The sequence below is a fragment of the Lichenostomus cassidix genome, chromosome 1Aa (genome assembly GCF_008360975.1).
Source record: "Lichenostomus cassidix isolate B80296 chromosome 1Aa, HeHo_3.0, whole genome shotgun sequence".
Lineage (NCBI taxonomy): Eukaryota > Metazoa > Chordata > Aves > Passeriformes > Meliphagidae > Lichenostomus > Lichenostomus cassidix.
Genome location: NC_139480.1, coordinates 9,260,257 through 9,274,838, shown reverse-complemented (window position 1 = coordinate 9,274,838; position 14,582 = coordinate 9,260,257). Strand labels below are relative to the sequence as shown.

Sequence of the window (14,582 nt, the reverse complement as noted above, 5' to 3'; positions counted from 1 at the left end):
AAAGTTCAATGAAGATCAAACAATTGGCATCCTACAACATGAGCTCACATAATCACCCTAGATTCTGAAGATGAGATTGAAACCTTAGATTTATCTCTATTTTCCCTTTAGTTACTAACAAACTGTAGAAAAATACCACTGGGATTATTTTTGAAAATGATAAATAGTAAGAAATATCACAGTTTTGAGAATTTTTACTTCATTCAAGTTTTTCTAGGAAACTTATATCTTGTGTGACTAATAGTTCACATATTCTAGGGAAAAGAAAAAGCTTGTGTTCCAGAGAAAAATATTGAACAGATAATTGCAGACATTCATTGTAGACAATGAATGAACAATGACCACCAACTAATATTTTCAGAACAGTCAATCTGTAATTTTTTTCAGGTCAGAATCATTAAGTTGATCAGAAGTTACTTTGTCCCATTAGGGAATATAAATAAAGTTGCTAAATGATGGTGCATACTGACAGAGGAGGTGAAAAAATCCTGGTTAAAATTCTCTCTGTGCAGTACTTAATTGGGTAAAAGATTTTTAAAATGAAATCATTTTATAGGATCATTACACTGATAGTAGCTTGATAATGCCTACAGGGACTCTGGACCAAAAATCTTTCTCCAATCAAGAACTGAGAAATTCTGTTGAAACCCTTAAAAACTTGGAGAAAATTGAGCTATATCCAGAGTATGAATTCCACTTGCACTAGTAATACCTCTTCATAGAAGGACAAAAATCTGAAAACTTAAACTAAGCTTTCTCAAGCTACAAAAGTTGTACTTTTAAAACATAAGCAAAGCCCATCTCTACACACTTTCATCAAAGGCTGAGACTGGCACCTCTCCTATGTGACAGGAAGAAATTCATGAGGTTGGTTATTAACAATTCAATGCTCAACAAAGTAGAATAAAAGTATGAGCTCTGAGGAATTCTCCCCAGTTAGCTGCTATTCTACTGCATAACTCAAGTCTGCAGAGGAAACTACATAAGAAGATGACTGGCAAGCCAAAGTGTCATAAATTGTGCATGGAGGATACTGTATAATTAAGGAAAAGCCTTACATTCTTGGGATGGGAAATAGGTTATTCTCTCCTGTGGCACTGCTGCTGCCTTCGCTATCCATGCTGTATCCACTGCCAAAACTACTGGCTGAGGAGCCAGTGGAGACAGAGCTTTCTGCAGGTCGGTGATTAGTAGACCTTGCTGTACAGGGCAGGAACAAGGGGTTACTAAAAACTTGTGAGACATCAGTACCACTGACATTAAGAAAAAATGGAATTCATCAAAATCACGTGCTGCAAACACTTTAATATTTCGCATTCAAATACTGCTTTTATCATCTTTTGCAGGTGATGTTGGTTTTCAAGTAGAACAAGGTGTTCTAAACCAAGTAATACACCACCATATTCTTTCTCCAGTCATGTTAATAGTTCAAATCAAGAGCCTGAAGGAAAAAAAAAGAATGGGATAGAATGGTTAATACTGCTTTTCTGATTAAAGTGACAGAAAACCAGTTATTAATCTGAAACATTTCATATGACAATCTTGTAAAAATGAAAGCCCCAGTGGGCCTTCCTCACATTCCTTGTGAAATGTTCTTTGCATTTGGTGATTTTGAGGAAAGGAGTCTGCAAAGATATGTAAGCACACAATCTATAGCCACAGAGAAGAGAAACCCATCTGTCTGCAGACATAACACAGCTATGCACTTTATTTCTCAACTTCTTCTACCCATCTGGATCTCTCTTACTACATGCATAGAATTTTAATTAGCATAATTTGACAGGAGATGCCTTAATCTAATTTAAGACCATTTGGTGTTGGTGTAGCATATGTTAGTTTTACTTCAGATTGCCTTATTGTGTGTTTTGGACATTACTGCCCTACACGAACAAATCATCCAGTTTTTGGCATTTAGCAAGTTGAGAAATATAAACAAGAAAGGACACAGTGACTTTATACATAGTAATTAATACAGGAACAATAGAGTAGCTATTCTCATACTGAATAACACAATTGTCTGGGAATATTAATACAGATTTGGGGATTTTTTGTTAAATGTCCTCTAATACATCTGCTGTTGTCATGTTTCATCTATTTCAACCTACTGAGCATATATACTGAAGACAGAATATACTTTTTTGCAAAGATAATTTTCTGTGAAGACTTACTGAGATTTTGTGTTATTCTCTTGAGCTGTGAAACTCCTGTGTAAGCAGTTAAAAGAGATTCTTCCTTAAAAAATAAATTAGTCAAGAATTTAACTGGAAGTTTTATAAGAGCCAGAGCCCCAACAGTGTCTTGCTTTAAACTGGCAATCAATATTATTTATGCCTAACTAACTGATTAATATTTTTGGTGAAGACTGCTGCATGTTGCCAGATGTGGGACCAGGAAGCTGAGTGTAACTCCTCAAACATAATGCAAAAACAGGTGAGTAATTTGAACTAGAAGAAATGAATGAAGCAATTCTTATATCATCAGTCCTTGGGTAAACTTTAAGACAGAAGTCTTACTCTCTGCAGTGATTCTTCACTGGTAAACCAAGCTGTCATATAACTTTTTTTATCTTTTAAACTCTATTAATCCCCCTTGTTTCACTATCGCCTAAAGGCAGAAGTGGAATCTGTTGGTCTACATTGGTTTCAGATAGAATTATTCTTTAGCTCTTTTTCATGATTTTATCCATTGATCACAGACTGCCTTCTTGGATGTTAATACGAAGGACTAAAATTTAAAATCACAGTGTTAATAGCAGATATTCCCAGTATCTCACCTGGAGAGAAAGACAACCATGTTTTTCCAGAGAGACAACCAGCTGAGGTGGCTGTGTACAGTGGTTGCTTTATCACTTTCAGCTGGTGGGTGAATTCCTGTCAGCAAAATGCTGCTGGGAAATGCTGGGCCAGTAAGACTTCAGAGGTCAATCAAACCCTCCATAATAGGGCATTATTGCCAGTTGCCCTGTATTCAACAGCCTGAATTGTTGCTCTCTTATGCCTGCCCCAAACTAATTCATGACCTGAGTTCTCATCATGTTTGCATGACTTGGATGTCTCCTGATGTGTGGGGTGGTTTTTTGGGTTTTTTTTTCCTTGTTGTTTTTTGCCATGGCATGACAAATGACTCACAGGTAAGAACATATTGGTGATCAATACATCTGCAAAAAAACCCAGGGAATCCAAAGCAGTGTGTTGCCAGCACAGCAAAGCATCTTCAGTCCTTCCCTTAGGCATGAATTTGCTTAGTGTGGCATATATCTCACCCTAACATATGTGGCCTGAAAGGATGTCTCATACCTGGGCTTTTTTTTTTATTGCCTTCGCTGTAAAAGCTACTGCCTGAAGAGATTTTTTGTATCTTTACTGGTGGATTTCTAAAACCAGTAAGAATCTAGAATTTTGTTCAATTCAGAAAAGCTTGAATTAAGACTTTTGAAATGGATTAGAAGTTTTGCTTCATCTATTTATAATCAACCCAAAGCTGTTTCTTTTGAAACAGCTGTATCCTGATGACACATTCAGTGTCCTGTATTTTTAGTTTTCTACTGTTTTCACTAATTCACATAATTTTCCATATTGATTTTTTTTTTCCATAAGATCACTTGGTCAATGGTTATAATGGATCCAAGTTTAGATTCATTACTGGATTTTGAAAATTCTAAAGTTTAATGTTATTTTTTTTCCTGTCTGCTCTGTGGAAGTAATGAACTACAGCATCAGTTTGTGACAAGAAATGAAATCCACAAATAGATTTAACAGCTGGTTTCGTGACAAACTCAGAATCTGGATACAGAGATCATGTCATAACTTGTGAGACACCCACATTTTCTACATGTCTGTATTTTTACAGATATATCTAGACCTCCTAAGTTTCTGCTGGTTATATGGAAAACTTTGAAGTTCTGAAGATATGGTAATGCCTGCTGCCAGGCAAAATTTTCCCAGACAGTTAGCATAACTGATTATATTCGTTTTCTATGGGGAAAGATAAAACTTCTTCCATGCTTTTATGTTCAAGCAATTAGTCTGTACACTCACTTGCAGTCTTGCTCTTTCTCTTTGAATACATGCAAACGTGTCTTAGAAACTTTAACCAGAAAGTCAGAATTCACTATGTTGCTCCTCTAGTCTTACCAGTCTACATGAGTTCTGTGAAGTCTGAAAGTGTCAGAACAATTTCCACCTTGCTTGGTCAGTTGGGTTCATATCCATATAAAGGACAAGCAACTATTACATTATATTTAGTTTTAATTTTACTTTCGATTATGATATTAGGGCAGCTTAATCCTGAGTTACAGAGCTTCTGCTTACAGTTGTCTATGCTAGAAAATGCTTTAGTCCTCAGGTTTTGACATCAAAGTTCTGGCAGGAGGTGCTTTGGTCTGTAGAATTTGAATAGCTTTGTATGGATTTGCTTGGGTAAAAAGTTTAGATATTCTCATCTGGTATCACACAGGTGCCTGAAGCTACAAGGTGTAGTCTTGCTTTACAGAAATCTACAGTGTTTATCTGAATAGGAACTCAGGTAAAGGCAATTTCCATCATTTGAACAGTAAGTATCCAGAGTATGGAAGAGCTATGTTTCGTTGCTTCCTTGCTGTTTGTTTTCTCAAATTATTTTCTGGATCTTAACGCAACCACTCCCCCCTCCCCCCAAAAAAAAACCCAAAAAAACCAAACAACAAACAGAAAACCAGCCAACCAACCAACCAACAAAACCAAAAAAAACCCCAAACAAAACAAAAAAAAAAAACAAAAACCAACCAACAAAACAAACAAAAAAGCCCCACAGAAAACAAAACCAAGCCCACAACAACCCAATTAGCAACTTCAAGAAACTCTTAGAAAGCTTAGAAAAACTCTTAAATATGTTTCATAGGAAAGGTCTTGCTTTCAATAACATATGAACCTTAAAATCTTACATTTTTAGAGAAAAGGCTCTTCAGGTCTCAGCACATGGAAGAGACAAAGCTTTACTGAAGGTCATTACCCACCTTCATTTGCCTTCTATCTGAGAGGAGGTAGCCCTTCACCCCCTCAGGCCCTTGCCCTGTAAACTCTTTACACAATTTATCAGGTGCTGGATGCATTTTAAGGACTGCAATATCAATGGTGTTGGGGATGTGCAGCCATTGAACTATGAAGAATAGAAATAGGAAATTAAAGTTTAAAATTCTAATATGAGCTGCTTTCTCTGAAATAGTGCACAGATTTTCCTATTATACAAACCGATTGTTGTAGTTTGATTTCGTTTTCATCTGCTAATCCTATTTTAGCTGGTAGTTCCCTCGATGAGCTGAAATGCTCCCTACTTGGAATGGGTGTTAATGGGTACATATGTCACATTTAGTAGTTTGAAATGGGGTGTCAATGCTGCCTCTGAGTGATTCTGTAAAACTGCCTGTTTTACAGGCTCTGGCATGAGCAAAATTTTCAGTTCAACTATTCTAGTGAATAATATATAAATGAGTTGAAAAAGTTCCCAATTGTTTACAATAATTATTTCAGATTCCAAGAAAGATGATAGTGTTATATCTGGTGTAGGAGCAGAGTTTTCCAAGAAAAAATTATAATGACTAGATAGATACCTTTTGTACTCTGTATTGTTTACAGGAAGAAGAAAAAAATTCAACAGAATTATGTTTGAACATGTATTGCCTTATGCCTTCTTGGAAAAGAATTGCTGATTCTAGAAAATGGAGGTTAGCACTGACCCCACCTTTTAGCTCCATTTTTTATTTCTCTTTAAAAAAATATTGTTCGTATGGCAAAAACATGCTTTTGCTTATACTTTGGCTATGGATCCATTTAGAAAAAGAATTTTAAAATGAGGGAAAACTTGTAAATAATGCCTTAGTCTGAAGAAAATATTGTATTAAAATCAATAAGAGAGGAAAGAATGGCAGGTACATAATTTCACTTACTCTTTCAGAAGTGCCTGTTTTCAACAGACAACAGACAAGATGCTTTTTAAAAACCTAATACAAAAAAGATAGATCATTCACACAAGACCTATAACCAGGAACTGCTAAATCAGTCAGCAGCAAAACGGACACAATCCAGCACCCTCAGCCACTCCAGCCATTCTTCTATAGTGAATGGACTTTCTGTTTAAGACTTAGATTTGAAAAAGTGGAGTATGCAGTTTCATACAGAGAATAGACTCAGCCAGAACTTTCTCCTGGTGAATAAATTGTAGATGTTCCCCTTTTCCAGTTTCTGTCTAGAAGCAGAACTACACTGTCAAAATGCATTGGGAAAGATGGTTTTGTTTGTGAACCAAACAGCAGAAGGTGGGAAAAATGGCTTCAAGTATGCATTCAGGTTTAAAGTTCCAGAATTAGCCTCTAATTACTTGAAAAAAATTCTTCTTTATAACCGTCAGCCTTGTCAGAAATTCTGGGTGACAAAAAAGGCTGAAAACATCATGCTGACTCTTCTCAAAGAGATACAAGCCCATGGGAGAAGGTGAAAGCGCCGACCTGCTGTGGGTAATTTCCAGATAACCAACAGATGGCACAATGTCTTTTGGCAGAAGCTTGGTTGCCCTTCACTCTCAGTCACCTTGCATTTCATTTGCTCCAACCTCCAACTGCCCTGGATGCCAGTTTTCCTGTTTTTATGAAGTGTTTGCTAGCACTAAAAGCAAGGGTTGCTCCAGCTTGCTCCATAAGGCTCTGCAGGTTAAAACTATTGTTGGAACTGCTTGTTGCACCTCTTGTGAAATGGCAACAGATTGGGGATACACAAACAAGTGGTGATCAAACATATAAACTTCAGGTCAGCTCAGATAGTTTATTTTCCTAATGCTCCCTCATACTGAACAGGACTTTAAGCTGTAGTTTCACCCATTTCAGCCACAGTTGTATGACAGACATGAATTTGACCACACTCAGAGCAGAGATATTTTGTGAAATTTCAACACAATCCTTTACAGAGAAATTTGCCATTTGAGCTGAGTAACAGCAGAACAGCACACTTCTTAAATTGTGCTGAAGTAATTTATTTACCCAGCAAAGCAATTCTGATGAAATAACTTTCCATGCACTCTGTGGGGTTAGTCTACCCTGCAGAATTTTGAAATAAGACTTTTGAAATAAGTTATCAAATGAAGAATCTGAGCAATTTCCTAAAATTACATGTCAGCTTAAAATGGTGGTAGAGTAAATAGCTGGCATAGCCACAGCAAAATGGGCCAGCTATTAGATTGAAACAAGGCTGAAAGGACAGCCTCAGATTACTGCTATCTGCAGAGAGTGGGAACAAACTGTTCTTGTTTTGATAATGATACTTGGAAATGAGTTATTTGTAGCAATATGAAGGCCCATTTAACTTGGAAATTAGGAAACTAGTGACATGAGTCATTAAACAGCTTTGGGCTGTAAATTATTTAAGTGTGAAGGAAATATCCTAAAGTAATGTAGGAAATTAAAACATGTCATTGCCTATTAAATGTGTGAAAATGAATATAGACCAAAAGGAATCCCAAATAAGCAGGTATTTGAAACCACAGTCATATCCAATTCAGAAGATTTATAAAACCTAGAAATCAATTTCCTTTCACTCCATTGTTACCAAAGCCAGTAAATAGAATTTAGTGATAAGGAAAATTCATGCCAATTATAATTTCTTGCAGCTAAGTGGCTAGAAATTACACAATGCTGGCTCAGACCTGTATCATGGGTTCTACAGTGACAGCATTGTCTTGATGCATACATCACCTCACATTTCTGTGTAGCTTTAACCTGTTATGCTGACACTTGAGTGAACTTTTGTCCAAATTGTTGGTTCAAGGTAGTTATAAGCAGGTGTGCTACCTTTTGAACTAAAGTGTTTTAAACTGGCATTCTTTGAGATGTTTAAATTGATTGGCTTACTTGGGCACAATTCTGAAAGGGCTGATGTACAGTTTTGCAACTGTAGGTATTCTAGCTCAGAGTATCAGCTCTGAGAGTAACTCTTCCCTTATCAGTAAAATCACTTGACATACAACTGTTTGGAACACAGTTTCCTCTTAGGATATCCCAGAAAAACTGTTGTGTCATGATGTAAAATGCATAATGTAAAGAAGAAATGTTCTCTATTGAATGGTGTGGTGCTGCATTTTCTCTCCTCCTCCTCACCCTTCCCCATCACCCCCACCCACCCCTCCTTTTCAGGGACAGAAATAAATAGTACCAGGCACGTGTGTTAGAGGAGGTTTTAAGAAATGGTTGTGATTTTAGATTACTAGAGGTTTGAGCTTGAAAGGACCTATTATTGAAAAATAGACAGAAATTGCTGTAGAATTATTATGTTGGCATTACCTTAAATTAACAGGTATGTTTGGATCTTTAAGTGAAACACATAGCAAATTGTCTAAATCTTTAACTCTTGCTAACTAATTCAGGTCAGGAGTACAGCAGTGTTTTTCTCTTGGTAAGTTGCTTGTTTGTTTAGTTGGGCTAATGTGAGCCAAATAAAAGAGGAGTTGCATATGGCATCCATCAACAAATGATATACAAGCAATAGCATATTGACTTGTGACTTCTCTTTTATGAGTGTCTGTTTGAAAGAATAAAAAGTGCATAGGGTTACTATTATGTTGAGGCTCAAATTCACTCACTGAGCAATTTACTATTTAAATATAAATTTACTGTTCTTCAAAGACCCTAGGAAGAATCAAAATGAATTTCTAGAAAATCTCTTATTTGGTCATAAAATTATGTTGTTTTTGTTGACTATTGGATATTCTAACTTAATAAACAAATTGATTTTTCATCATACAATCATTTTTTTTGGGAAAAAACTGGCATTTTTTTCTCTGCAAATTAGGACAAGCCTATCAAATTTTACCCATTATGCTATGTCCATGAAGAAATCATAGGTCCCTATGAAACTGTATAATTAAAAAAATGAGCAGTTATGTAGATAAATGCTGACTATACGATGAACACTGCCTTTTATTTTTGTGCTCTGAACTTATTTCTCTGAAAACTACAGTTTCTATTCTAGCAAGGCAGAAGTGGTGCACCTTTCTGCTTTACACAGATGATGAAGTTTTCTTCTGTTCCTTCTTTCTTATTATCTTTATTGGAAGGTATTAAAACTACAGCATGTTGTTCATTCCTTTAAAATTATACGCTAGGTTTGAAAAGACTTTTTGCATAAAATCAGTAAATAATTATATTGTAAATACATGTACTCTTTTATATGCATATATCCAGAGAACTGGTGATAATCATCAGAACATCTCTAACTATTCAAGTGTCTGAAGAACTCTAAAATAATTTATTATATTTGAAACAAAAGTGACCTACCAGGAAAGTCCTATATAATGGGAAGATCCTTCTGTGGGATAAATTATTGACTAAAAAGGTGGTGAACTGATTTACATTGTGTCTAAAACTGACTCATCTGGTGGATAAACTCTAACACACAGATTTATGTTGAAAGGAATGTGCTTAATTTTATGTGAATATGTAGTTGACAATGATTCATACATTGCACAAAGCCTAAATCAAATTAACTCAAGCCTAGGCACTGCTCTCTTCCTCTGACTTGGATCCCTTGCAACTTCTGGCTTCAAAGAGTTGGCTCTGAAAGGTTATTGTTCCTCTCTGAGGGATGTGATGGGAATGTGCAGCATGCAATTTGTTTCTCTGAAGATCACACTCTTATCTCTTATGGGCAATGAGAAAATTATACTTCAGGGTTTATTTTTAATTAACTGCTGTAGCTGAATGTTGGATTTTACAAATGTTCTGAACAAAAAACCAACTTTTTTTGTTGCATCTTCACCTTAATTTTAAATCAGAGTGATTAAAATACATTTTTAATTTTTAAAAGTAATACAGAAACAGTTCAGTTCATTAAATCCTGTTGAAAGACCCTTGCACTCACAAAATACACTATTTTTACTATAGGTGCTGGTTTTTATGATTTCCTTGTTACTTGTCAACTGACTCACATTTAATAACTGACAAAATGCAGCCAATATAAAAGGTCCTAGGAATCAGAAGTAAAGAAGGATTTCTCTAAGACCTTCTGAGAATGACTGGGGTCCTCATCTTGTTTGGTTTGTTGTTTTTTCAAGAGCCAATTCAATTCAAGAGAAACTAGATTAAAGGAGGAGACTCTTTCTGAGGGTTATCTTAGGCATAGGACTTGACAGCATAGAATAATTTCTATCACCATTGTGTGCTTGGGTTGAAAAAACCCAAACACTTCTTTAAAAGGTGTTGTTCCTTAATAAATGCACAGAGAAATAGCTGTGGTAAAAAAGATAATAATATTAATATTGTGGATTATCTGTAATGGCTTCCTTAGTAAAGGACTTTGAGACATAGTGACAAAAAATTCCTAACTTGCCAAGATAGCTGTTCCAGTCACTAAAACCAATTCCTAATAGGTTCTTTTCCAGGTACAAATAAAGGAGTCTGTAATGGAGGTGGGTACCACAAACATGCATATCCCTTTAGGAATGGACTTGGAAAAGGATGATGCCCTAGTATTCATTGCTCACAATAATTCTCAATTTTCAGAATTTTTGAAATGCAGGGGAAACCTCTCCTTCCTTTATCATCTCTTCATTCCACAAAGAAGCCCATAAGTTTGAAGCTGTTTTGAGTATCTTTGGTGCTTTTTCCATTCAAAGTTATAGAATAATCTAATTTTACTTTCATACTCCACAAAACTGCAGTGAAATCATCTTGCTTTTTATTCCTGCTGAAAGTCATGAGAGTCATTAACCTCAATATGGTACCTACTGGCCCACCTCAAATGAATAAATTTGGACAAACTAGTTTTGGTAAAGAGAAGCTAAAATCTCTCACAGGTCTGAAACCAGACATGTTAATATTGTGTAGGTGACCATGCATTGTGTTTATTTGTCAGAAGTAATACCACAAAATTACCACATCTCTTAATAGTAATTCTAACCTTTTTTACATATTAATGTGGACTCTTAATATTATAATGTGGACTCTTATTCCCATAAGTGTCTATGATACTTCCAATATTGCTGAGCCAAGTACATATCAATGCATGTCCTTTTTACAATTTTAAGAGTGAAGAAGACAGAGTAACAGTTTGGTGGCACAGGTACTTGAAGCCGACAGACTCACTATTTCCTTATAAAAAAAGTGTATGTGAACCTCAATTCAACCTTATATCACAAGCAAAATGTTTTGCATTTCTTGTCTATGTGAAGAGGCATCACCACACGGCTACAAGTCTTGGTGATAAAACTCTACAGACCTGACAACTCAAAAGATCACAAAAGTTTTTTAGATTTGAATGTTCTACACCCCAGGAGTAGCACACAGCTTTCAGACATGATCCCTGAGCTTGTACCATGGCATTCTCTGGTTCTGCCCGAACTGAGTATCTGGAACTGAGCTGTAGGGTAAGACAGTCTGTGTCTGTGTGTGTGTGTGCACATGTCTGTAAATATATGGATTTATGGAAGCATTCTGAAGGCTTTCCTAAGAAAAAAACTTGTCATTTCTAAATACAATGTTTCAAATTTGTTACTTTTGCCCTGCTAATTATTTGTTTTATCATCACACTATTTCTCTGAATGGCTTGTTGCCTTCAGGGTATATTGTTTGAAGTATCATTCCCTCTTTCACTCCTGCCACCCTCTCAGCCAGCTTGTATTGTCCAATGTGTGCAATGGTGTTGACAGCAAAACCTTAAATGAATCTTGAGAGCTTAGGAAGGGATTACAGCACAAGAGAACATCTGGGAGTTCAGTCAGTACATTTATTTGGATTATCCCTCAGATTCCATGAAAATAAACAAGATGCTCCAGAAATCAAAAGAACAGTGGCAATTTGAACTGATTGAGATTCTGGCTCTTTATTTGTGATGAGGGAATAAATTGGTGATATGTGGTATTACAGGTGCCTACAAGTAGAAAATAATTTTTAAAGATGCTGATAGGAAAATTATCAAGAGATTGAGCTATACATGGATCAAAACTCCTTTCCTTTCCACTGGTGGTTTGAAAAGTTATCTATGCTAATGACTGTTGACAGGATAACCATGTTGGAAGAGGAAACAGGAATTGCTATTGTCCCAATTACATTTTCAGAAACAAAAATGTGCAGTTAGGTTTTTGTCACAGTACAAGAAATGTCCAATCATGCTTAAGCAGACCAGCTTGGATGCATGCTTTTTATTAGGCAACAACATGAGCAAAGCTATACTATTTTTCAACAGAAGTCTAAGTACTCCAGTGGAATGGAAGTGCACACATTTGTTGTTTCATAATGCTTCTTAGCACAGTTTTTCATTATGGATTTATGCGCTGATAGGTGAACAAATCAAGCAGAGTTCTTGATTCATGTTAACATTTACAGCACTTAATGGAGGGGTAAAATAAATAATTAAATATCGCAATGAATTAGTTGACATGGCAAGAAGGATTTGGGATGTAGTTGGTTTCTTAACCATGTCTTTCTGCTCACCTCCTTCAGGCTTGATTGGTCCATCAGACATCACTTTCCTGAGGGCTAGTTGGCTTTGGTCTTTGTTGTCATTGGCTGGTGGAGGCAGATTGTCAGACTGAGTTCTTTGAATGGGGAGGACTCCTGCTATGCTGTGTCTGTGCTGCTTCCTGGCATGATTAGACTGACCGCTTTTATGTGCTGCTGTGGCAGTGTGGGTGAAATGGAAACCCAGAGTATGTATCCTCAGATGGAACCAGCTTAAATGTTATTCATGCAAACAGAAGTGGTATTTTTTCTGTATTTAAGTAAGTAGTGTTTTCAAACACTAAAGAGACACCACATGCACAGCATTAAAGAGTATTAAAACTGGCTGTTTCTTTATTAATGATAGTGAAGACAAGGGAAATAATATTCCCCCAGTTTTGCATTGTACCATGGTGGGTTTATGGCATATCAACAAATCCTAAAGACAAACACAATGACTCCACAGTCAGAGAGATTTAATTTGCCATCAACTAAACCCTCAGCTAGCAATCAGATACTGGTCAGAAGTATACTCTGGAGAGTAGTCCTTTTGAATGGAATAGTTTAATTTATTAACCTATTTTAAGTTTTCAGATGAAATCTATCTTGACCCTTAATCAATCCATGGCAAAATATCACTGAAAAATTGAACTGTGACATCTGACTTAGCTCTCAAATCCCTTTGAGTTTGCTAAATTGACAACTTTGTGGAAATCTGATGCTGTTACCCTTTGTGTATTTATTGGTTTTGCATTTATTGTGTTTAATGTTTTTATTGTATTTCTGTTCTGCTCATCACTAACACAATCTTATCTGAGTTATAAAGAAGGTTGCCTTATATTTCCTTTCAAAAAAAAAAATAGATATTTACAGTCATGTTTCAAAAATAGAAATCTCAGCCATGTAATTAAAAATCTTTTGTGTGTATATAGTACTGTCCTTCATGACTACTACTTATAGATACACCCTGTTATTAATGTGGTCTCAGTCTTGTGTGCAATTTGAAGAGTTGGCAGTTGCATCCCTGCAGGTTTCATTATTTCATTGGTAGGTATTTAGAGACATCAAAACACAATGGACTTCTCTGTGAGTCATGCACAACCATGGAACATCATGGACCATGAGTGAAGGGACTGATGGAGAAACAGCCAGTTTCACTGCAGTCTTTATAAATCAAAATAAATAAATAAAGAAATAAAAGACTTCTAAATACAAGAGTATATTGTAATTATATGTATTCACACACAGGCACACAAAGAAGGACATTGAACAGAGTGAGCACAGTGTGCCAAGAACAGAAAAAAAAAATAGCCAAAAAGGGAAGGACAGCAGGGAAAAAGGCAACAGATGAACATTAAGCTGCCATGCTGAGGAATTTATTTGCGTCTTTTACTTGGTTGAAGGCGAAGCTGCTGCACAGCTGCTTCAGCAGCGGCGATGGCTGCCCCAGCGTCTTCAAGGTGAGTTTGAGTGACGCTGGTTTTGCTTTGGCTGCGAGATGGACCGTGAGAGCGGAGATGTCCTTCAGAAGAAGATTTGGAGCTCCCTGGACTGCTGTGGGATTTCTCAATGGTGGGCACCTGCATGTCTACCAGGAAAATGAAGAAGCACAACTCTTGCATTTATTAAAAACAAACAATTTCATTTTCTTTCTCTCAATTGGTCTTTCTAGCTGAATTCCAGAACAAGGAATAAAGATTCAGATGTGCCATTGCATTTAAAGTATCAGGACATATAATGATTAGGAAACTGTTATGAAGGACTATTGCTTCCCCACCATTCCCTGTCCCAGGGAATAATTTATTTAACATTGTTTTTTCATCACTTGTGAATTAGACCTCCTGTGTTGGTCCAAACTGGTGGAATGATGGTGTAGGGTTTTTCACTTTCTGTTCTCCAGTATATTGAGACTAACCAGCATCACCTACACCAGTACCAAACACTGAGCAACTGCAATGCATTTTATCCTGAATAATGCCATCATGAACATCACAAGCTAACTTATAATAGCTTCTATACTTACCTCTAATTCAGACAGATATCTTATATACACAACAATCCCTGGCAAAATGTTACACAGAGAAATAGAGAGGAGATGGAGAAGAGTCTTGTCCCTCTGAGACTC

The 14,582-nt window shown here is 36.3% G+C and overlaps 1 protein-coding gene and 1 long non-coding RNA gene across 8 annotated transcripts in view; one reads left to right on the top strand and one right to left on the bottom strand.

Moving 5' to 3' along the window:
- Positions 1–14,582, bottom strand: part of PCLO (piccolo presynaptic cytomatrix protein) — a 320,809-nt gene that overhangs the window by 46,756 nt on the left and 259,471 nt on the right. For 5 of the 7 annotated variants that reach the window (XM_085083444.1, XM_085083453.1, XM_085083396.1 and 2 more), the window contains 3 exons: positions 13,851–14,045; positions 12,452–12,634; positions 1,059–1,200 (listed from right to left, as the gene is read on the bottom strand). In XM_085083444.1, the coding sequence (XP_084939570.1) occupies positions 1,059–1,200; positions 12,452–12,634; positions 13,851–14,045 (520 nt within the window). Of the gene's footprint in view, positions 1–1,058; positions 1,201–12,451; positions 12,635–13,850; positions 14,046–14,582 lie in introns of those variants that run through there. The other 2 variants (XM_085083378.1, XM_085083411.1) reach the window with 2 other exon arrangements.
- Positions 1,196–14,173, top strand: LOC146443143 (uncharacterized). The gene is made up of 2 exons (XR_014856671.1): positions 1,196–2,430; positions 4,456–14,173. It is a non-coding gene; the product is annotated as an uncharacterized LOC146443143 (long non-coding RNA).